General features: G+C 34.9%; 1 protein-coding gene across 2 annotated transcripts; it reads right to left on the bottom strand.

Moving 5' to 3' along the window:
* Nucleotides 1-1,229: 1,229 nt before the first annotated feature.
* On the bottom strand, nt 1,230-23,645 carry LOC133516788 (nose resistant to fluoxetine protein 6-like). Of its 2 annotated transcripts, XM_061849741.1 has the most exons (13): nt 23,194-23,645; nt 20,588-20,936; nt 13,958-14,146; nt 12,717-12,796; nt 12,362-12,561; nt 11,275-11,389; nt 10,605-10,816; nt 8,601-8,791; nt 8,215-8,353; nt 7,657-7,843; nt 7,022-7,164; nt 5,256-5,364; nt 1,230-1,861 (listed from the first exon to the last, which is right to left on the bottom strand). In XM_061849741.1, the coding sequence occupies exons 1-13, from the start codon at nt 23,375-23,377 to the stop codon at nt 1,806-1,808; spliced, it is 2,154 nt and encodes a 717-aa protein (XP_061705725.1). In that variant the 5' UTR covers nt 23,378-23,645; the 3' UTR covers nt 1,230-1,805. The 2 variants fall into 2 exon arrangements, with proteins under 2 accessions (XP_061705725.1, XP_061705724.1); XM_061849740.1 differs by lacking the exon at nt 1,230-1,861 and having other exon boundaries at nt 4,852-5,364.
* Nucleotides 23,646-25,691: the final 2,046 nt, after the last annotated feature.

Here is a 25,691-nt window from a genome sequence, read left to right as displayed (position 1 = left end):
GACTTAATGCGTAAAGGCATTTTCTACCAGTAAACCACAAAGTTAAATAGAGATGCAATAAAAATGGTGCACGAAGTAAAGTATGAGAATTTAATTTGGAACTATTAGCACATTAGTCTAAGTACTCGACCAATTGAAAAATAGAGATACTACTCCCAAAAATACGTATGATACCTCATTAGATTCGTAATGATGTCTAAAAAAAATGTATTCGAAGCGTTTATTAGCACAGAAAAAATATCAAAAGTTATTAACAAAAAAGCAAGACCTGGGGGACTGTTCATAGGAGGGGGTTTTTAAATAATTTTTATTTATGTTAATTATTTTATTAGATTTAATTTAGTTGTTACAAAATATTTGCTTACATTAATTAATTAATTAAAATTAAATAAACATTTATTTCAGAATTAAATTTCCATATTATATTAGTAACCTATTACCTAATATACTAAACCTATATTAATAACTATTTTATTTTATAATGTACGTAGTACACTAGATTGATTATTATGGGCATGTAGGCTGCTCCAGTACTGCCAGAAAGCGCCATCTACCCTGTGCGCGACTGTGGCAAGGAGCCTGTTGGCGCTGCCGCGCCTCATTAATATGTTGTTAATAATCTGCACTAGACAATGTCCGAAATATTAAATTGTTTTGGAATTATTTTTTTTTGTAAAAAAATTTCTAATTATTTTGTTTATTTCATTTAACTTTTTTGTACGTTTAAACAAAACAAAAAGTGATCGATAGGCTCCCTCAAATTTTCATATTTTCAGCTTTTGGGCATAATTTGTTACACATTTTTAAAGTGTATCTCGATAGAAAAAAATCACGAACATAGGTTTAACATGTTCGTGATTTTTTTCTATCGAGAGAAAGTCACAAACTTGGGATTCGAATCGATACAGTTCCCCAAGAGAGGCTTCAAGAATGCTTATCAAATTAATAGCAGCAGTATTGTGATCCAGAAAAGCGCTACGACTTTTTAAAAACTCCGTTTTCTGAAGCGTGACTTTATTTCGGTTCCATCAACACATTTGCTTCGGTCGTGTTTTGTCCTCGAACTGTGATGATGCCAGTCTCTATATAACCTTACTAATTATGGAATAATAGATATTACAAATGCCCAAACCGCTGACATTTTACTTCTGGCCGTGATTTTGTGTTTCCTCATCGATCGAAATAAGACACAAAAACAAAACATGTGCTATAAATAATGTTATAAATAAAAAAATTATTCTCAGACAATACAGTCCATATTTGTTAGTATCAACTTACAACCTATGTTATGTTACCTTCCGCACAATAAATTACATAAATTAAATTAGGTAACTTTAGATTGCTGATTATCTTGGCCGATTTACCGAACTGCACGTTTGTGAACATGCAATTCGATAAATCGTCCCAAAATACCGGAATCTAACCGCAATATAACGTTTTAAATAAGTAACGGCCCGATTCGAAGAATGAGATACGATAGCGATAAGTTCTGGTTCAGATAAATTCTCATTTAGATATCATTTGTAGGTATGTCGTATAATTGACAGAAACAGCTCGATTCGGGCAACCAATGTCACTTTGACGTTAGAAATATCGTAAGTAGATAGATCTTATTGGGATCACAGCGGAATCGAATTAAACGTCAATTTTGTCATGTCGTTTAGTTATCTATCTTTTAAAGATTTTTCCAAGATCTTAAACGTCTCTTAATCATTCTTCGAATCGGGCCGTAAGTAAAAATAGAGTTAAAAAATCCCAGATCATCAAATTGAAGATCGAAGAACAGTCTTACTAGTAGTAAGTTACTACTGTTTATGTTCGTCTGCACACCCTTGTTTGGTCTTCACCGTCTCAGTCTTACCTGTAAAAGTTAGATATATTAACATTTGTTGGATTGCATCATAACTGTCATATAATAAACTGTGGGCAGAGTTCCTACAATACAAATCATCTGATTGTCATTTGTTCTAGATTATCTAGAAGAATTGTTTCGAGTTAAGATAGGTATTTCATTTTGAATAATTAGGAACCCAGATCTATGTCTGTCTCAACTCTCATCTGTAGCTATGTCATGATGACAATAACAGTGTAATTTTAGTCAATTAGAGCCAACACACAATTACACGACACGACGGGACGGTGCGACGTCGTGTCACGTTGCGGTGTCGTGCCGTGGCACGATACGACTACGACGTCGTGCTCCGGCTCAATACGATGTTGTCTCACAGCAGTCTTTTTTCATCAAACCCATACGTGTGGGGTATCTATGGATAGGTCTTAAAAAATGATATTGAGGTTTCTAATATAATTTTTTTCTAAACTGAATAGTTTGCGCGAGAGAACCTTCCAAAGTGAAAAAAAGTGTGTCCCCCACCCTATAACTTCTAAAATAACAAAGTGAAAAATCTAAAAAAAATATATGATATACATTACAATGCAAACTTCTACCGAAAATTGGTTTGAACGAGATCTAATGAGTAGTTTTTTTTAATACGTCATAAAATTTAAAAAAAAAAAAATTTTTTCGTCAAATCCATATCTATGGATAGGTCTTCAAAAATTATATTTAGGTTCCTAATATATTTTTTTTCTAAACTCAATAGTTTGCGCGAGAGACACTACCAAAGTGGTAAAATGTGTGTCCAAAGTGGTAAAATGTTGAACGAGATCTAGTAAGTAGTTTTTTTTAATACGTCATAAATGGTACGGAACCCTTCATGGGCGAGTCCGACTCGCACTTGGCCGCTTTTATTATTATTATATATACGATGAAATTTAATCGGTGATCAGGACATGAACCATTTTTTTTTATTGAGTCATTGCTTCTTGAACCCTGATTAAATTTCATCGTATACAGGATGATCAATCCAAATGGGTCAGTAGGGAGAAGTCAAAAGCTATGAGAGATAGCGACATCTGTTCTTAGGAACCATGGCTTTGATTATATATTTAATAATAATGGCATTAATTTTTTTTTTAATCCCTTATACATAACCGGGAATCGAACCTGGTCGAAGTCTCTGTAAACAATGTTAGGTATAAATTCTGCAAGTTTTTTCGTTGTTATTGTTGATTTCACACATTTTTAGGTTTTCGTACCCAAAGGGTAAAAACGGGACCCTATTACTAAGACTTCGCTGTCCATCTGTCTATCTGTCTGTGATAGCTCAGCTAAAATTTTCACATTTATTTCTGTTGCCGCTATAGCAACAAATACTAAAAACAGAATAAAATAAAGAGTTAAGTGGGGCTCCCATATAACAAACGTGATTTTTGAAGTAAAGCAAAAGCAACGTTGGGCGGGGTCAGTACTTGGATGGGTGGCCGTTTTTATAGATAATGCAAATTATTTAAATCGTGGGCATTTCAGTCTAATATTTACACAAGATTTCATAGCAAAATTTGGTCCTTATACTTTCAGGATCAATTAATTATACAAACAAATACTACACGCGATTACATAAAGAATATTGATCAGGTTCGATTCCCGGTTATGTATGAAAGTTTAAAAAAAAGTTTGAATGTCATTATTATTAAATCTAAAATCGAAGCCATGGTTCCTAAGAACAGATTTCGCTATCTCTCATAGTTTCTGACTTCTCCCTACTGACCCATTTGGATTGATCACCCTGTATAATAAAATAAAACAAAAAAATGTTCTGTGAGTTTATTTCTTTTTCTTTACTATAGATCATTTTTTGATGTTCAAGTTTTAGTGAGTTGTGATGGTATTTCAAAACTTGTGCTGCTGGTTCAGAATCTGAATATTTAAATAAGGTTTTAAAATCGAGATTATGGATATAACATTTAGTTCACTAATAAGGCCATACGTATTAGATAATATTAATTATCAGTAGGAGATCGATAGAGAGTCGGATCATGTGTAGATTGTGTAGTGTGTTAATATAGCGCCAGGGCAAGCCCTAAATTGTATACCGAATAAATTATAAGTTCTTTCCTGCATGTAATATTTTCAACATATCTTCTTTATGTAGCCAAAAACGGCCTGTATAATGTGACTGTATAAGTTGCTTCATAATTTTTAACACGCAAAGTTATAGTTTTTATTAATGGTATTTACGTATTTATCATATATCTTGCATTTTTTCTTGAATACAGCAGGGCTAAGATGGTCAGCTATCATTTGTCACCATACCTATCACGCTCTAACAAATATGTAAGTGCAAAAGTGACGCATGATATGACAAGTGACAAAAACACGACCATGATACCGCTGCAGCATTGTTTATACATTCTTTACCTTCATTGACGTCTTAATTATTTTCGTAACTATGGAAACGTCAAATCTTTAAACATTGTAGAATGAAGGTTGAATAGTTGAGCCCGTAATAAAGTGAAACAGACAGACAGACAGACGGACATGGCGAAACTATAAGGGTTCCTAGTTGACTACGTAACCCTAAAAAATGGCTCACACAAATTGAAGAATCACCTTACACTTTACATAGTGATATTGTTCTACGTCGCTTTAAATGAATAGGCTAAACATTCAAATACCAACTGTTCCGCACTTTAACATTTACTTTATATGTGTATAATGTATGCCGGTCGAACAAACGACAAGCACCAAAAAAACGCAATTTAGCATGACGCGACTGCTAAGTTAATCTACGTTCGCAATCGGCGTTTCTTTGTGCGTGTCCCTCTCCCCGATTTGAACATAAGTTTGTCTTTTTCTTTAATGCTATAAACATTTACGGTTTACATCGTAGGTTTCCACGACACGGCGTCGCAAGAAGACACGACGTCGTATTAGGCTACGACACGACTACGTATCACCCCGCAACGCGACGCCGCAACGTGACACGACGTCGTATTGTGCTATGAGACGACATCGTATTGTGCTGTGAGACGACATCGTATTGTGCCGGACACGACGGCGCAACATTACACGACGTCGCAACGTGACACGGCGTCGCATCGTCCCACGATACGACGTCGTATCGTGTAATTGAGTGTTAGACCTGCCCCCTTATTCATAAAACATTATGAGCCTGAATTAACTAAATTATGTTTTATCCCTCTCTTACAAATATATAAGTCAAAAGAATGGATAAAGACAAACGATTCATAGCGAATTCAGGCTTGTAATGCGTTTATGAATAACGCCATTGGAATTTTGGGGGGGCCTTTTCGCCACCTCAAAACCATTGTTAGGTTGGTTGGGCCCGGGCCTTGTGGGCCTAGACGGAAACCCGGCCCTGGCTCTACCAAAATAATAAAAAACAACTCACTTCCTCCTATCGCCAGCTTTATAAGTGTAGAGAAAGGTGAGTCTATCAGCACGGTCGCTATGAAAGCGATTATAAACACCGAAACGAAGTCAGCTAAGAATCGGTAGAACTGAAAAAAATAATGAGCTTGATGAGATGAATTCATTAAGAATTTATTTCTAAATATTTTTTTGATTCGCGTTTATACATATATACCTACATAATCGATTTGGTTTTATCCTTATAAAATCCTTTTACTATAATATTGCATTAGACTTAAAAAAATATTTTTTTTACACTGTAAAATGGTATAAAGCTAGTGTATTTACTCATACATACTAGGAGAATATTTGAACTCACAGAGTGAGTGTTATTCGTATATTAAAACTTGTTCACACATTGACAAGGGGTTCTCCATGAATCACGTCATACTATGAAGATTAGGGAACCTCCCCTCTGAAAAAAATACAATAATAATCACTACGGGGAGGAGGGGTCGAGAGAAATATCACGTTTAATTTTCTTACTTACTTACATACTTTAAACTAGGCCAAGACTAAAGGTGTAAAATGTAAACATTTATTGTTGCATATATGATATAATATACACGGTGCTCACGAGGAACCCGAAAGATTTTAACAACGTACTTCTGAGGCCAAAAGAAGGAAAAAATGTTATATGAGTTTCAGTCAATTTCTCCAAAAAAAATTTTTTTTGGTTCTTTTTTTTTCAAATTTTGAACGTATTTGTACATAAAAAGCTAATGTTATAGTAAAACTGGCACTGAAAATATTTTTTTACGATTTTTTTTGTAAAAACTAGTTCTTGCAAATTTTTAGTGTAGTTATTCTTTAGTGTCTATTTCTATTATAATGTGTGTGTTGTGTAAATATTGTACAAATATGAGCCAAATAGCTTGAAATAAATAAATTTTATTTTAATTTTAATTTTAATTTTTTAATTTAAAAAAAGGTTAATTGTCACTTTTTGACATCTATCAATAAGGATATTTAGACTACGCCCCATAATGGCATCATCGCGATCAAAAAGACGTTTTGCACTAAGTTACGATAAGATGTTTTTTTTTACATTGGTATTAACTCCTAAACTAGGCGAAATCCAGCAAAGTTTATATGACATTTTAGTCTCTAAATCAAAATCTTTCGGTTTCCTCATGTAGCACCGTGTATATACCTATGGTATTTATTTAGCGTTAACAATGCGTGGTGAGAAAATGTTATTATATTAAGCACTAAACGAGTATGACATTTTTTCATAGCATTTTTATAGATATATTTTTTCTACTAATAAGAGTTAGAGGATAACCTACTGGTATCTTACACGATGAACTGTATAGGTGTACTTGCACAGGTGATTACGTTAATTTCATATACTGGCTTGCAGCAGGTATTCGCTATGTGCACGACTGTCATGAAACCTAGCGCCCGCAAGTCTAGGGGAAAACGTTAATTCACTAAATGTTATAAAACTACTCCAAAACTAAAAAGTACTGACAAGATTTTCATACGACTTTCATCTATCAATAGAGTGATTCTTGAGCAAGGCTTAGGTATATATACCTATTACGTATTATTATACTTGTTAAGGTTTTGTGTAAATTGGTCGAAATATAACGACGTTGTCGGAAAAAATCACGCTGGCTAGAAGCTTTAATCGAAAATGCTGCCTAATCCGTTTGAGCTTTAACAACAATTAAAAACAGACAACGGTCAGGTGAAAGTAAATAAAGGTTGTATAATAAAAATTAAATATTGTTAAAAACTTACTAAGCGTTCAACGGAGAAGTGACTCGCCGACACCGAAGTACTATTGACAATGACCATTATGGAATAGTGGAAGATGTACATCGCGTAGGAAAGCCGAGACGGCAGCTTCCACATACGGAGCGACAGGAACCAGTTGACAGGACCTGCGTAGTACCGACCAAGATTGTTAATGAGGGCTACTGTTTCGACTCACTAGTTGGCGCCACTGCTGAGTAAGTCATTGTTAAAGCTGCGAAACTATCAAAATAGGCTATAGGCGCGACAATTTTTTTATTTATTTCAAGTCCAACTTGTCAGTATGTAAATAAAAAGAAAAAACTATACCCATCCCCTTTTGGGTGCTATTACTAGCGTAAGACAAAGACAGTATGAACTAGTTTAAAACGCCTTGTTGAAAACGAGTTTTCACTAGTCAAATTTAGTTTTCCAAAGTGCCTTCATAAAAACTAGTTTAAACCGGGATTTTTCAGTCAAAACTGCAAAGTGCCGCGAGGCAAACTAGTTTTCAATTATCATTCAAAACTATGTTTTAAATTTTATTAAAATTTACCTTAAATTCATGACGAAATCATAAAGGGTTCCGTTTTTGCCATTTTGGCTACGGAACCCTAAAAGCGGTACTAATGTATACCAACCTCCATAACCGTGTGTACATGCAAATATCATCCAGCCAACACACACAGCCCACCCGGGTCTGGCAAAGGAGTTAATGATGCCGTCCCAAAAGAGGCTGTCCCAATCCATCTGAAGAACGGGGTATGAGGAGTAGATAATGCCAGCGGAAACCACGACGGCGCAGGACCAGCATAATGCTACAAACCACTGAAAGATGGTAAGGAGTGATGGTAAGTTCTTAATTTTAGTGAGAAACTGTAATTACATATCCTACACTTATGTACAATATATAGGCAGGTTGAAATGGGCAGTGCTGTACGTGTACATTGTACCTTAACACGAGTACTAGTAACGACCCCTCACTTGTAAGTAAGCCAGAAGTCTAATCGTTTGGCTACTAAACCATGCATTTACAAGTTTAAATCTCGCTTAAAAGTTAATACTTAATAAGCTTAAATCTGATTTTTTTTTCGAAAAGCTCGCTTATAAGGGTGTTTAACTATGTACGGAGTGAGCACTCTAAGCGAATGTACTTATTTCTCTATGGTAAGGGTAAACGAATTGTATATTTTTCTTACTCTAGCCATGTGAACTTCTTTGTTTTTGAACATATTAAGAAGATAGCCAAAAAACATGCCAACGAAGAAAGGCGAGCATCTCGTCAGAGTGTTGTGATAATAGTATCGTAAATAGTGGGTGGAATCTTCTTGTGATCGCCTGGAAACAAAACGTTTATTAAAAATGCCATCTAGGTTCGTTTAGTCAAACTTATACAACGAAAGTTTCTAATAGCGCCATCTGTATTGTATATCGTGAACTATTGCATCAATTCGCAGAACCAAAAACTTCTGTAGGTATTAGTGTATAACATTTTCGATAGATGGTGTTATAATATAAGATCGTATACTTATTATTACCTTGGTACCCATTTATGGTTTAAGTCAGAATTAAAACTATAACTTACGTTGGTACAAATGATGCGGTCTGGAACTTGTTTAAATAGTTATACGTCGTCGATACCACCATGACGACCAACATGACAACAGTTAATGCAATCCATGCCGACCTTCTGGTACCAAGCACCCAGAATAAAATTAAAGGTGAGAGTATATGCAGCTGCATGTCAACAGCGAGGTACCAACTAGGGCCAATACACTGAAATATAAACCTTTATATTAATAACCTAATAACAATTAATAAATAAAAAATATTTTTTGCAAGTGTATTTCATATCAAACACATGTTCCTTGTTCATGGTATTTACTGTTTACCCTCTAATGTCGAGTGTAAACAAACATGATAGATACACAAAATCTATAAACGAGGGTAGTTTAGAGTTTAAACCAATAACAAACCGCTTGGTTTACCTACTGCAACCTACTGTTAGTCGCTCGCGAACCGTGCGTCACTCGAGATCATACATGACGTTATTTGGTTTCGTCGGTAGTATGCTCTCTAGCCGTGAATATTATGAAACTATATACTTTACAGTACATATGGGGCTACTTTATAGCACTAGTGCGAGAAGTAGCATATTACGTTACTGTGTCGAACATTTAAAGGGCCATATGTACTGTAAAACGTTGTACGATACATGTGCGAATAGGTAATTCGCAACTCGTGTCGATTTAAAACACTCCCTTCGGTCGTGTTTTAATTTATCGCCACTCGTTTCGAATTTCCTATTTTTCGCACTTGTATCGTAATGTACTATTTTAAGTCGTGAAAGTTTGTTTAAAGCTCAGAGACAGTATGAAGCATCGTCTATTTCTCGCCCTCGCTAACACGAATTTAATCAAAGTATACAATCTCGTAAAATTACTATAGGTGATATTACCTAAAGAGAAAACACGGGTTTTATTTTGTTTCTTGCGATTACTTCTTAAATGTTTTAATTTGGTGAATGCATGATAACAAGGTACAGTCAGCGTCAAATACTCTGTAGCAGTCAAAGTGGCCAAATAGTTTGGTACACCATACTAAATATATGGTATATGGTGTATAAAACCCTTTGGTAACCTAAATTAAAAAATCGCTCTTACCAAAAAACATTACTAAACACCAAAAAATAAGGGCTAAAATTACCAATACATAAACCAATAATACCAGCTGTTCTAATTACGACTGTATTCGAACACCAAATATAATTAATAATCACCAAATCTTGAAGACCAAATTAATGCGATATTTTTACCTAAATAAACCACTATGATTACCAAAAAATGTATTCATATTACCAAATAAATTAAAATGATGCTAAAATGAATACTACGACCCTTACAGAAACGAAATGCTACTAGAAAAGTGGGTTAGGTTAGGTTAGAACTGCGACCCTTACAGGAAAGAAATGCTACTAGAAAAGTGGGCCAGGTTAAGCTAGAACTGTGATCCTTACACAGCCGAACTGCTATCAGAAAAGTGAATTAGATTAGAACTGCGATCCTCATAGAAACGAAATGCTACTAGAAAATTGGGTTAGGTTAAGTTAGAACTGCGATCCTCACAGAATCGAAATGCTATCAGAAAAATGGGTTAAGTTAGGTTAGAACTGCGACCCTCACAGAAAAGAAAATGCTACTAGAAAAGTGGGTTAGGTTAAGTTAGAACTGCGACCGTTACAAAAATGAAATTAAAATTTTGGTGGTCATTTACTTTTGGTTTTACAATGATTAGTTTGGAGTCATTTTCTGTAATAGGATAACAAAATTTAAAATTTTGGATTCACATTTAAATGGAGTTCTGATTTTGGTGATCATTTACTTTTTTGGGTTAATAATGATTATTTTGGTGTTACTTGCTTCAAAAGTATAACAAAATGTTAAAATAATTGGTAATCATTTCGCATTAAGATGGTGTTGTAATTTTGGTGATTATTTATTATTTTTGGTGGTAAAAACGATTTATTTGATGATAAATTTTACTAAATCTAGTGATAAGTTCAATCCCAGCCTTATTCTAAGCTACTTACCCGTTTATCCGTTATATAATTCTGCACGTAAGTGAGGGTAGCCCACCAGTATGTCCTACACCGTTCCACTTTATCAACTACGATGCGCCACTCCGGGCCGTCAGAGAGATGGTTGAATAACGACGCTTGAAGGAACACGCCGGTTGCCAAAATGGGAAACATTCGCAATAAACGATGAAGATAGAACAGATGGAGTTTTTTAAACAGACCCTCTGAAACAAATTATATTCATGGCGATAGTCGCTACACTGATTTATAATTAGAATTAACTACTACTAATTACTAACTAACTAATTTGATATTAACGGGCGCAATTAATAGTTTTTTTAGCACCGATTGTAACTGGAACCGTAAAAATCAAGCAAATTTATTTTTAATAATTTGGTTGTATAAAAATCATAAATAATCAAAGTAACCTTTATTACCCACCGTCCCGAATTATTTCATGTGATTTATTTCAATAATATTCTACAGAATCTGATTCGATCTGGAGTACCCATGCCCGCAAGTGTTAAAAGTTTGAGGGACAGACTTTGACTTTCTATCTAGTAGAAACATTTTTTTTGTTCTTTTTAGGGTTCCGTTCAAAGTGACCCGTTTAGTTTGCCATATCTGTCTGGCTTTTTTACTAGCTTTATATTTAATGTTGAATAATGTACATAACACTAACTCGGACTTATCTTCCCAACAGTGGTATACACAATCAGCAGTCCACTTAGCAGGAAGAAGGTGTCCACTGAGATGGGAGATGCCACGATCCAAATTGCCGAGAATGAAAACATCCACTGAAAATAAGCTCGGTTTGAAGCTGCATGCTTCTGTTGTTGCATCGAGAGCGAAAAACACCGTTAAGGTGCCGTAGGCTCAGAGAACGGAGATTTTTAAAACTTGTACAGTCAGCATCAAAAGTAGCGGATCAAATAACGCTTCATAAGTATCTCCATTCTGTAACAGCTTAACAAAAAGTGATCTTTAATATAAAACAACTAAGACTGTAAAAGATTTATTTTTGAATGGGAATTTTAGATAAATATCTACATTTGGAAAAGTTATACGGAATATCAGATACTTTTGGAGCGTTGTTTCATCCGCTACTTTTGATGCTGACTGTACCGATGTTTTTGAATATGCTTGCCAAAAATATAACTAGCTTTCACTTGATAGAAAAAAATCACGAACATAGCTTTAAAACGCACTTAAATTAAAAATTAACAATTTATGCATATAAGTTTAAAAAATATGAAAATTGCATATAAAATGGGCATTTTTAGTTTTCAGGAATCTCATTGATTACTTTGTTTTTTGTTAAAACTTACGACAAACTAAAATTCAAAAACATGATATCGAAGAACACGAATCTACGGGGCCTTAACTGTTTAACTTGTTAATCAAAAGCGGTATAAAACATGAGCATAAACAATATTATTTTAAACTAGTTGACCCGGTAGGAACAATTTGTCTGAGAAAATAATATCGTTGTTTTTACTGTTTTCCTCACAATTTTTCCATCTTTTTTCACCATATAAACCTTCCCTGGGCTTCCACGAATATTTCAATACCAAAATTAGCCAAATTGGGCCAGTATTTCGGAAGTGCGATCACATACATTTTTATGCGATCACATACATTTTTATGCGATCACATACATTTTTATGCGATCACATACATTTTTATGCGATCACATACATTTTTATGCGATCACATACATTTTGACGATTAATTTTTATTTATACAGAGATATAATTTTAAAAACAAACCCTGAACATTTCTTGGGGATTAAAATAGTGTGATCTTCCATTGGTAGCATAAGTGTGGCCTATGATGACCCACATCATGGATATGGATCTGATTCCATCCAGGCTCTCCAGAGTTCCAGGGCCAGAGTTGAATGTGAGCAAACGACGAGTGTTCGTATAGAGGGAGAACGATTTTCCCAGAGTATTGGCTTTTTTTGAACCTGAAAGTTTAGCAAATGGACGCTCGAATTATGTGTTTAATAATAATTATATAATTATGTAGACAGCGGAAAGGAAAATACTCAAATGAAAATTAAAATGCTTTGCCACTGCTTACTTAAATGGAAACCACATAATTATTTACTTAAATACGTACCTTCCTTACATATCATGGTAAAATATATATCATAGAGTGTCGAAAGAACAGTAATAAGGATTATGAAGCCAAAAACTCCCCTGAAATAGAATAAAAAATATACTTTAGAAATAATAATGCGAGCTCGCTAGTGCATTCCTGAGCCTCCTGCGACCCGGCGTACAATTTTTTTACAATATTTCACAATCTATTCGGAACTTTTATAGAGTATTAAGAGTTCCAAGTTCAAAAACAAAACAACTTGTCCTGGGTCTGCGTGGTTTATCCACAAAGATGATTTAAATATATAGTTTATTTAAAACCTAGCAGAACAAAAGGAACGCAAGGAGGAGAATGAATTTGTTAATTTATATACCTACTTAAATAAAAAACTACAACACTAAAATACTTTTTCACCAGTATGCTCGGAAATGATCACCTTATTGTAGCATAGCTAGTACGGGCAATTCTTCATTATGGTCAAGCTCAAATTAAAAAAATTCAAACCATTATTATCGTGTTTTAGCGGACGGGAAGTTATTACCGTAGTGTTTTTTACTTTTTAAAAACATGTATCCACTAAGAAAAACGCAAACAGCCAATTAATATAGCCGCGGGCTGCGTCTACACGGCCCTATAGCTATGGGATAGAGTCGTGTGAGAGCGTCGTGTAAGAAGACTACTTATATAATTTTTTTTTTGAGGATCTCATGCGTCCACATACAGCTTATATTGAATGAATGGTTACTGAATGGCAGAATAGTCGTGCTTTTAAAAAATAATTAAAGAGGGAAATGTTTTTGATATTTTTATGTGAAGGTTCGATTTGAGTGCTGGTATGGTTACATTATGATTATTTTACCTATATTGATTTAAACTAACACGATTTTCATTCATAATTTTAAAACTACGAGTAATACGGGACTTAATCGCGTAAACTTACGTTTATTATATGGCCTGACGTTTCGAACGTGACGTTACGTTCGTGGTCACGGCAGACTGGCGAGGAATTGTATCAACATCTTGCTGCGCGGGTTTGCCGTAACGTAACGTCACGTTCGAAACGTCAGGCCATATAATAAACGTAAGTTTACGCGATTAAGTCCCGTATTAGTTTTAAAATTATTTTACCTAATTCGCATTTTTGAAGAAAAGCACTATATATGCCTCGGTTGGCACTATATAGCAATTCCTGGATTCGACTTCGAGTTAACCATTACCTTTATACAGTACTTACATACAGTAAATTTTTGATTACTTACATAGCAGCATAATCAACGGGTGCAAACGGTTTATCATTTCTCAGTCTGCAAAATTCTTCCGTGAGTTTGAAACCCACGCTAGTGGTGTTTATGAAAACGGTGTCGATGAATTGCTTAGGTGAGCAAACTTTAGGAAGGCATACTGCCAGTTTGAACACTCCATCAGCCAGCGAGCTGTCTTCTGATACCCTGTGGATTGAGTGCTATTTATTCCAACGTATTCATATACACGATGTTTGTAAAAAAAAGCAACATTTATAACTGTCCATCTGTGGACCTTATGCCTTTTGTAATAAGGTCCACCGATGGACAGTTAACAGTGTGGGCGATGGTACCTACATTGTCTTTAGTTAGGTATAACACTTATAACTTAGTAAAGTATATACTTATAGAATTTGAGAGCGCACTTTTCGACCAACAAACTACCAAAAAAAATTAATAATATATAATTAAGTAAATAAATAAGCGGTAGCAGTAACTTGAAATGTTTTGACTATCACACTATCCGTAACGAGAAAGTCAACCTCGGTAATGTCACAATGGCAAATGCCTGTGCTAGGCTACAAAACGAAAGTTTAAAAAGTACCAATTATAGGTAATAAACTAGCGACTCGCCCCGGCTTCGCGCGGGTTACACAAAACCTTAACAAATTATAGGTACACCCAAACCTTTCTCAAGAATCACACTTTTTTTATAAGGTGTAGTGATAAGGCACCATAGCCATTGGAAAGTCATGGTTAAAGAAGCGAGAAAAACTGTGTACGTATATGATGCATAAAACGTGCATGGTTAATATTCAAATGGTTAAAATTAGAATAGCCTATTAGGTTAAAGACACTTAAATCTGGGAAATCATACCTGGTTATGGATTACAATCAGTTTTATCTAACTTTAATTTAAATCCAGGGACAAAACGTATATTATATTTATTTATACCGATACCGGTTGTAAATTAATATTGTGTCAGTATTCCCAATTTCGTTCAACAGTTTTTGCGTGACTGAGCAAGAAATACCCAAATTTCAAAACTGTGTTTTATAGGTATATATGATACATTGATTACAATTTAAAAAAAAAAGTAAGATCTATACTCTATGATATGATTACAATTTAAAAAAAAAGTAAGATCTATACTAAATGGCTCCTTAAGCCAGTTGAGGGTAGATGAAAACATAACATGGGCTAATAATTAATAATCAAACGAACTTACCTGTGAAGTTTGATTACAATTATGCGAGTATCCAAATCCAAGACAACAAATATAATTTACTAGCAGCAGTACACGTTATCGTGCAGTCCAAGTCACACATTTTAGAGATTATAGTATTTAAAAAACAAGTTCGCGCTGTCCCTCTCACTCGCTACGCTGCGTTCCTACTTCGACATCGCTCCTCCAGTACTCATTATTTCAGAGTTATTTTTGTGTTATTAACAGAGACTATTTTATTTTCATTTTTGGGGATGGGGGGCGGGTCTTTGTTGTCTTGGATTTGGATACTCGCATAATTGTAATCAAACTTCACAGGTAAGTTCGTTTGATTATGAATTATACTTCGTATCCAAATCCAAGACAACAAATATAATTTACTAGCAGATGTTCAGAGCTTTGTATTTAAATTCAAATCCTGAATGCGAAAATAAAATAAAATATCGATATCAAATCAGTATGTTACGAACATACTGATATTATTGATTTTGACTAAAGAGAACAACGTACCACCTAGAAGTTATTAATTTATATCCAATTTAAATAATTATTTATGTATCTACATAGTATAAATGTAAAATGTATGTATAGCATAATAAAATATTATAATGATAAGCGTCATGCATTAAGGAGTGAAATTGCTCTTGGTATTTCATTTCGTTAATATTAAAAAAGTATTTCACTGTAGTATATTGATAAAGTTGTATATATCTAAATATTCACAAGGTACAACTATTTTTATGTCATTTACAAGCCAGGACGCCATTAAGTGTAAATGTGTTTTCAAGCTTTAGTTGGCTCTAAATAAGTTTTAGATGGGCATTTTCTGTCTGTAACCATATAAACAAACCATTTTGTATAATTTAGAATTTACCAACCATTCTCTGGATGTAATTACAACGGAGACAAACAAGCATATGGCCCGCCTGATGGTAAACAATCACCGTAGCCTATGAATGCCCGCTACTGCAGAGGTATATTACATGCGCGTTACTGACCCTAAAATATAATCTAATTTTATGTTACGACACTTTAAAGTTAATTTTGAATACAGCAATCAATACTTTCTGGGTAAATAGCCTTTGAGTGAGGTAGATAAAGGAGAATTTTCTTCATTGTAAAGCTACCATAAATATCAAGGCTATATGTAAGTACTTTAAAACTAAGTCTGGACAATTACTAGTAGAGTATCCTGTAGGTATTAAGTATTTGAGATAAGTTTCAAATACTTAATACTTTGAAAATATAGATGGACTAATTTTAGTTATTACCACAGATCAAGAAATAGTAATATGATATTATTTATAACTAAATAGCTAATCTCATCTGCTTATGCGTATCTGAACGATGATGGCTACTACGCTAAAGAGTGGCAAGGAACTTAGGTAGATTATGTGTTGAGTTATGATATATTTGTGAACAAAATATCTGGCATGACTTGTAACTTGTAATTCATTTTAAGGAGTAACATTTAACGTTACCTACAATAAAACTGTACAGTGTGCATTGCGACGAAAAATGAAAACTATTTAAGCTTTCTTTTACAGCAAGTCAATATGACAACCCGAGCATTTACATTTCAGACAATAATAATGTTATTGTTAAAGGATTTCAACCCTTTATTGCGATTATTAATCTAGCTACTTAGCGCAAGCGACTGCAACACGTGGCAGCATAACTCTAGTTGCATGGTTGCACAATTTACAGCACTTATTTCGCGTCGCGGGATAGTGCATCAACGGCGGTTCAGCTCTTGTTTGATGCGGCGATGTTCCCCTGAAGTTTGGAGCTGAGAATCCGTAAGTAAATTGTACCGGATTTATTACATTAGGCTCGTTGATATGGTATATTCTTGACAGCATATCAAAGCTGACGTTTGAAGTTATTAGGAGTATATAACAGCGTATGAGTACGAATCATAAATTTGGGTTAAAGGGTTTACAGATATATTTTTTCCTATATGTTGTTTACATACAGCATTTCTTTGTCTGTAAGGGCAATGACATTGCGTACATTTTGTTTAAGGTATTTTAGGCCGCATTAACACCTATTAAATTACCTCAGCGTAACAAGAACCTCCTTTATATTTCATTATTTTTACAAGTCCTGTAAACTTTAGCTCAACCTTAAATATTTTTGCTCTTTAGTCCCTTATATTTACATGCGTAAAGCTACTTCCAATACTATTAAAGTCTTCAATCATTACGTTGGCATCAACACTGTTATAGTAGAGCAACGTTATATATCTTTGACGATATCATTTTGAGCTATGTATAATGACCGACTGTAGACCGAAGAGCGAAGTGACCGAAGAGCGTAGCGACCGAAGTGCGAAGCGACCGAAGAGCGAAGCGACCAAAAGGAGCAAAGCAACCGAAGAACCAAATGACCGAAGCATTATAACCTCGACACTTAAAATGAAGCACATATAGCCTCGACGCTGCGGAAATGGAGGCCTCGATACGATTATTGTGGAATTGTAGAGTACATATAACTTAAAGTGCGGCATATATCTTCGTCACTGCGACAGCTGCGACAGCGGACCCCTTGACACAATTATTGTGGAGTAATGATAGCATCCTCACTATGACGTGGGGCAAACTTAGCCTCAACACTACGACAGCAGAGCCCTCGACACAATGATTGTGGAGTAATGATAGCCTCCTCACTATTAAAGTGGGGTACATATAGCCTCGACGCTGTGAAAGCGGAGCCCTCGACACAATATTGTGGAGTAATGATAGCCTCTTCACTATTAAAGTGGGGCAAATATGGCTTCAACGCTGTGAAAGCGGAGCCCTCGACACAATGACTGTGGAGTAATGATAGCCTCTTCACTATTAAAGTGGGGCAAATATAGCTTCGACGCTGTGAAAGCGGAGCACTCGACACAATGGTTGTGGAGTAATGATAGCCTCATCACTATTAAAGTGGGGCAAATATAGCTTCAACGCTGTTAAAGCGGAGCCCTCGACACAGTGATTGTGGAGTAATGATAGTCTCATCACTATTAAAGTGGGGCAAATATAGCTTCGACGCTGTTAAAGCGGAGCCTTCGACACAATGGTTGTGGAGTAATGATAGCCTCATCACTATTAAAGTGGGGCAAATATAGCTTCGACGCTGTTAAAGCGGAGCCTTCGACACAATGGTTGTGGAGTAATTATAGCCTCATCACTATTAAAGTGGGGCAAATATAGCTTCAACGCTGTTAAAGCGGAGCCCTCGACACAATGATTGTGGAGAAATGATAGCCTCTTCACTATTAAAGTGGGGCAAATATAGCTTCGACGCTGTTAAAGCGGAGCCCTCGACACAATGGTTGTGGAGTAATGATAGCCTCATCACTATTAAAGTGGGGCAAATATAGCTTCGACGCTGTTAAAGCGGAGCCCTCGACACAATGATTGTGGAGTAATGATAGCCTCATCACTATTAAAGTGGGGCAAATATAGCTTCAACGCTGTTAAAGCGGAGCCCTCGACACAATGATTGTGGAGTAATGATAGCCTCATCACTATTAAAGTGGGGCAAATATAGCTTCGACGCTGTGAAAGCGGAGCCCTCGACACAATGGTTGTGGAGTAATGATAGCCTCTTCACTATTAAAGTGGGGCAAATATAACCTCGACGCTGTGAAAGCGGAGCCCTCGACACAATGATTGTGGAGTAATGATAGCCTCTTCACTATTAAAGTGGGGCAAATATAGTACCATGTCGACATCTCATTTATAAGAAAATATTTATTTAATATGTGTTTTAATTTTGAACTATTAATTAATGTGCATTATAAAATTACATTAAAACTTTAATCAACACAGTTAATACCGATTTTCTGTTTGATGAATATCTTGTTGCACAGTAAACCTAAGCTTCTAAGTACTCACGGAAAGGAGAATTATTATTAGACGGAGTCCACAATATTACACAAATCAAGTATATCTTTCCATAATATATTTCATTTTAAAATTATATTATATTATGTTAATCAAAGCTGTCTAATAATAACAAAGCGGGTAACTAACTGATGATCAAATTTAGGAGGCGACCACATCGATTGGACCCAAGACTCGACGATACCGCGATGTCCGATTAAAGCCTACTACCTAATCTGTCATGATCCATACGATAGATTCACTATGGCCCTCATATGGGGCATGGGGCGCACGGTATCGGAGCACGCATAGCACGTCCCGTTTGTATACGTCGATTAATGGCATTAAACACTTTAAACTGTCAGTCAGACTAAATAGTCTTCCAATGTCTTATAGATTGTGTATTGATTGACATTACTCCTGTATATTTATACCTATAGGTATCCTCATAAGACGCTCATTAAACTTGTTGGTACTGTGTATGTACATTTGCATAAAGACGCGTTTTGCTATCATTCATAGGCACTTATTACCAATCGGCAAGGATTACCATTGTTATCTGTTTTATTATATGGTAGGGTAGATCGGACATGGTAAAAGCCGCTTTCGTGAAACGATTACCTAGTATATATTAACTTTATTCAGATATGGTTTGTATATTTAAATCTGTACGCGAAAGCATCTCGTAAAAAAATTGTGAGTGAACATTGCATTTTATGCAATCATAAAATGAAATCTAAATAATATTATATTAGTAAATAATACTATAATAGTACGTATTACAATTATTTAAAGTTCAAATTGTAATCTATTTGTAGCCCCATACTTATTTTTTCCGTAATTTATTATTCAAAAAAGAAGGTAGTTGTAGTAAGTGATTTCGTATGAACGTAAAAATTACTTACTTGATTTCTTAGGTAATAAGTTTATTACGCTAAACGAATATACCTACAATTTCAAATTGAAAGTTTAACTGCCATGTAAGTATGGCAAACGAGACTAGACTTGCCGAACTGAATAAACATCAATTTTTCGTTCGAGGGTACGGCGGTCGGCAGTTCAAATAATGTTTTGATTCTATACTTCTTATTCAGCGCACAATAAACATTAATCGAAACACAATTAGGTACACATATTTAGAGGAACACTATTTTGGCGAAAATACGTGTGACTCGGACTAACACAAAAACATGTAATGAGTACTGGAGGAGCGATGTCGAAGTAGGAACGCAGCGTAGCGAGTGAGAGGGACAGCGCGAACTTGTTTTTTAAATACTATAATCTCTAAAATGTGTGACTTGGACTGCACGATAACGTGTACTGCTGCTAGTAAATTATATTTGTTGTCTTGGATTTGGATACGAAGTATAATCTAGGTTAAAGTCAAGTCGTTCAGTGTCAGATCCAGGTGGTTTTACATTTGGTTGGTTAACCAATAAATGTTATAACTACCCGCAAAAGTACAAATTATTTGTTTACTTTTATTTAAATATCTAAAGATACAGAGTATAATTTATCGCTATAACAACGATTGAGTAAATATTTACCTCATTAAATCCATATCAGGTCCAGTCATACGACTGTATTTTTCTGCTTCTGTTCGCACATTTTGTAGATTTCTGAACATGTCACTATGTGGTTTTGTGATTGAAAAAAGTTCTAGCAACGGAAGCTTGGGCCCTTCCATGGACCATCTTGAACCTTCTTCTTGCCACTCTGGCAGAACTGGTAAGTTTAACTCATCTTGAACCATTGGAATATTTATCATACAATACTTTCCCTCTATGTCTGATGGCTCAAAGTTTTCACTGATTGCTAGACACTGATGGTAGTAGCCGAGGTCCACAAAGTTTCCTTGTAAAATGCCTCTCGGAAGTCTGATGCCTGCATCAAGAACTATAAAACACAAAATAAAATATTAATGTTAACAATGACAAAGTTTTGTTTAGACCGTTAACTTACTAAAGCTCTGTTTTAATATCGATAATTCAGATATTCATTCTTTTCGCTGTCTAGTTGTTTGTGACGGAGTGGAACTTTTTATATGAGATAACATTTTGTTTTTAATTTCTCTCGTGTACTGGCTAGATGCACTAGGTAGTAGGTACATCCCTAAGGGCATAGGTATTAACGCGAGAACGCTCTACCTGAGCAGCACCCTCACTGACGTCTACAAAAATTATGAGCTAATTTAATACCAAAAAAGAGCAATTTCCGAGAACACATTCAAGAGTTATAAAAACGCCTGACGTCATATAATATAGGTAACGTTCCCAGCCCACTTGATTTGAGAGATATCCCTATTACCTACGGCGCCTATTGCACAATTAAGAGTCGCTTAAGTTATTATGATAAATCTTAAGTATGTAATATAAGCGACTATTATTCGAATTGACTAATGGTATCACCTGCACCTAACAGTACCAGCCATAGAGGAAGAGTAGTCAGAAAAAAGTATTATAGAGGAGATACAAATTGTGGTTTAAGGAGTCTTTTGAAAGATTTAAGAGACTGAGCACACCTTAAGTCAAGAGGTAGGGAATCCCATAGTCGAACAGCTTGAAAAGTAAAGCAATTACAATAGAATTTGGAAGAGGAAGACGGGGCAGAAAGAATCAAATGCTGGACGAATCTAGCAGAACAGAAATAACTGAAGCGGTTCTTAAGATAGCGGGGAGTTACGGGGTTGAAAATAATAGAATACAGAAAGGATAAAATGTACATACATACATACATATATACAGTACAAATGTATGTAACATGCATAAGTATATATTTAAACATATAAGTACATTGACTAGTGCTGCACTGGTCGTTTATTAGTGTAGGTTTTAAGGTTCTGACGGAAGATCAGCGCTGTGGTCTCCGCAGCATTTATGCTGAGTCAGCGCCTATTCTTTACCACAACACATGACCCTCTACTAATATCTCTATTAATCTAAAAATAAGACACGTAATACATTTGATTATTGACGTAATTATTGATATTAGTGTCAAACTGTATGTTACTTTTTCTTTGTCTCTTGTCAATTTTCTTTTTCTCTTGTTATTTGTTTGTGTCACAAAGTATGTAAGTTGTGGTTGAATAAAGATTTTATCTATCTATCTATCTATGTAAGAGTTACGACGAAGGCGGATCGGGAGCCACTTCAGCTGCGAACGGAAGTGAGAGACATGGTCATATTTGCGTAACCCAAATATAAACCGTATGCAGATATTTTGGATACGCTCAAGCTTACTTTACTTGGACATTATGAAACAGGCCCTTATAAAAACTATGTAATTTTTTTTAAAGCGAAACGTAGTATAAACCTAGAATATATTATGCTCAAACGATCGACATCAAAATCAAGTGATTTCTCAGTGGAAACCGTTTGGAAATTTCGTCAAAAATGTTCGTACGTTTGATTAGGATCGCAAAGCTATTCTTTCCTCTAAGTGCGATTGTAAAAAAGGCGCGATATTTCATTGCAAATGTATGTGAATTAGAAGGGGGAAATTCAAGGGGCTAGTGGGGTTAACAACACCACTTTTTAGTATGACAACATCGGGTTTCTTGAAGCCTAGGAATACCGCTACAAGGATCAGAAGTCAAACTGTGGTCTTATAATTATTATTATTATTATATTGTATCTCCTTGGATTTCACGGGCCTATAAATCCCGGTCTTTTGATAGGCTTGCGTGGGGATATAGATCCAACACGTAGAGGCCCCTTGGAGAGCTTTAATGTCATGTAGAACGCCTGCAATACCTGAATGTAGAACCTTATTATTATTATTATTATTTATTTATTATAGACAACATAATGGTCCACATAATTGTTAGTTATGAACTTAATCTACTTACATGTTAGTTTACTAACGCTAATAATAAATTAATAAAAGTGATTTAGTCCTCTGGCTCATTTTGCACATAAGAGGACAATCAAACTTATTATAATGATGCACACAACACAGTTCTAGAGTTGCGGGTTTATAGAAAGACATACAATAGCACTCAACTTTTTATTGATAGAAGACATAGATATCAGCGTGACCGAGTGGTCAGAGACAAGACAACGAAAAGAATTTTGACCCAATTAAGTAATTACTTAAATTATTTGAAGGTTAAAATTCTAAATTGAGTTTGTGTTAAAAGGGAAGGCATACTTACATTCCGCTGTCAGCAGTGTATTGTTGTTTAGTAAGTAACTCAATTGCGCTTCACATAGCTCTTCATCTAATACATTCTGATATAATTCCGTATCAAATCCATGGCGAGGAACTTCGAGTTCAATATAAGCTCCCACTGTACACAAACAGATGACAAAGATAATAGGAGAAATTAATTTCGCCATTTTTGGGAACCAATACAACCGCTCATTGCCGAATTAGGTTTATTTATAATAACTTTACTACTATTCGCGGTGTATACTTGGTACCTACTTATATTGATTAAGTGATAATTTTAAATAGTATTGATAAAAGAAATATTTTTAGAAAGGTTCCGTAGTCATTATATGCTTCAGATAAGATATAAATATGCATACCTACCTATACGACGACATATACAAATCTTCCTATTCAATCAAATATTTATATAATAAGATATTTCAGAGACTCGCTAGGTAGTCTTGGACACGGCGCGGACAGTCCGGCGGTTCCTCTCTGTGGACCTGACCACCGGCAATTAACTTGGGCCCTGCCCAAGCCTCTGCCTGCCTACTGGCGACACCAGCCGATAGGTTTTTCATATTAAAGTATTTTGTAAGTCTTTTTAAATTTTATTTTTATATTCATATTATAAAAAAAAACTTAAATAATAAAAATAAATAAAGAGAATATTAGGGTAGTGTATATATAGTTTTTGTGTTATCGCTGCATTTTCGCTACATTTATTTATAGGCTATTGAAAGCGTTCCAAATAAGGGAAAGTGCCTTGTATTATATACGAGTAAATAAAGGTCGGTTAGTTTTATTTATATGTTATCAGGTGACAAATTGCTCTTGTTGAATTCAAGTTTCTGACCTCGAGAGCCCACCGGGTCATTATTAAATATTTGAAAAACCATAATAGGTACTTTCGAATCTTTTTGATATCGACAATTTTCCCCAATAAAATAAATAATCAATTTTTACCTTTCCCAAAAAGAACTGACGATTGGATGAATCTGATGAAACGAATTAAATGTAAAAACTATGTAACATAGGTGTTAGAGGTATTGCGCTGGACTGGTTTAAGTAAGTCTTATTTGAGTGATCGCTCCCAATATGTAGAAATAGAGCATAGAGACTTTGATAGAGCAATAATACAGCACATTAGATCTGATAGAGTCCCCATAAAGGGCTCTATCCCTCAAGGTAGCGTCTTAGGCTGTGTTCTATTTATTATTTACATAAATGATCTTTCCGACATACTTGATGTGCATAGCACGCTTTTTGCAGATGACATTTCTATACTATTGCCATGCGCTACTACTTTAGAAGCTCAGAATAAATTACAGTCAACCTTAAATACAATTACTAATTGGTTGCAATCCCACAACCTACAGCTCAACATAAATAAAACTAAAATTATCCAATTTAAACCACATCAAAAATCATCATTGCCAATAGACTTTAAATATAATAATTCAAAATTAGATAACGTGAGCTCTGCCACTCTATTAGGAATAGAATTAGACTCAAATATGAGCTGGAAGAAGAAATTGACAAAAAAATTATCGTCTTTTATATACGCCCTTCAGCATCTAAAGCGAGTTACAGACCTACAGACATCCCTTGCGGCATATTACGCATATGCGTATTCGCGAATATCATATGGCCTGGTCCTTTGGGGAAATAGCTGCGATATTGAAAAAATATTTATTCTGCAAAAAAAGTGCATCAGAATTCTAGTAAACATTGATCAAATGGAGTCGTGTAAACCTTATTTTATTAAACATGATTTACTGACCGTTGCGTCTATGTACATATTCGAATCATGTAAATTCGTTACGAAACATTTAAACTTATATTCATTCAAAGATACAACTCAAATCAAAAGAAATAATCGCAACCTAAATCAACTAAAAGTGCCTTTTTCAAAATTAAAACTTGTCAAAAGTAGCCCTCATTATATGGCTATGAAAATCTACAACCACCTCCCAAACTCTATCAAAGATCTGGACAATGTAGGTCAATTTAAAAAACACCTGAAGCTGTTTTTAATTAATGGATGTTTTTATAATCTTAATGAATATTTTGATAAAGTCAGTAAATGAAAATATTACCGTGCTTCGTTTATGTAAGGAAATAATGTAATAATACAATCAAATGATCATGCGTGAATGTATGTGTAATATTATTTTAATGATGTGCGAAATAATTGTAATTTAATCACCTACTGTAGCCCTCTTATATTGCTGTGCCCTTACAGGGTGTCACATGTATACCTATATGTTCCATTCCATCCATGCTTGTAATGTGATATGCAATAAACTATTATATTCTATTCTAAATAACACAATAATCAATCAAGTCCTGCGTAAACACACTGGCACCGTCCTACCTCCAACGAACTAATGTAAAAGCGGGCGCAGTCAGAATAACTAATAGTACTACCGTACAGAAAGTTCACTCCTTCACAAAAGTCAGATTTAGGTATAAAATTATACCTATACTCGCCGTGCA

The sequence above is a fragment of the Cydia pomonella genome, chromosome 4 (genome assembly GCF_033807575.1).
Source record: "Cydia pomonella isolate Wapato2018A chromosome 4, ilCydPomo1, whole genome shotgun sequence".
Classification (NCBI taxonomy): Eukaryota; Metazoa; Arthropoda; class Insecta; order Lepidoptera; family Tortricidae; genus Cydia; species Cydia pomonella.
This window is presented reverse-complemented; position numbering and strand designations above follow the sequence as displayed.

What these genes read in the sequence shown, in the direction of transcription:
- LOC133516788 (XM_061849740.1), bottom strand. Translation starts at nt 23,377, where the DNA reads ATGGCGAAATTAATTTCTCCTATTATCTTTGTCATCTGTTTGTGTACA. An exon ending in ATCCCCAAGAAATGTTCAGG is followed by an intron (nt 11,390 to 12,361) that starts GTTTGTTTTTAA and finishes GCTTATTTTCAG; the next exon opens with TGGATGTTTTCATTCTCGGC. An exon ending in ATTATATAACGGATAAACGG is followed by an intron (nt 8,792 to 10,604) that starts GTAAGTAGCTTA and finishes TTTATATTTCAG; the next exon opens with TGTATTGGCCCTAGTTGGTA.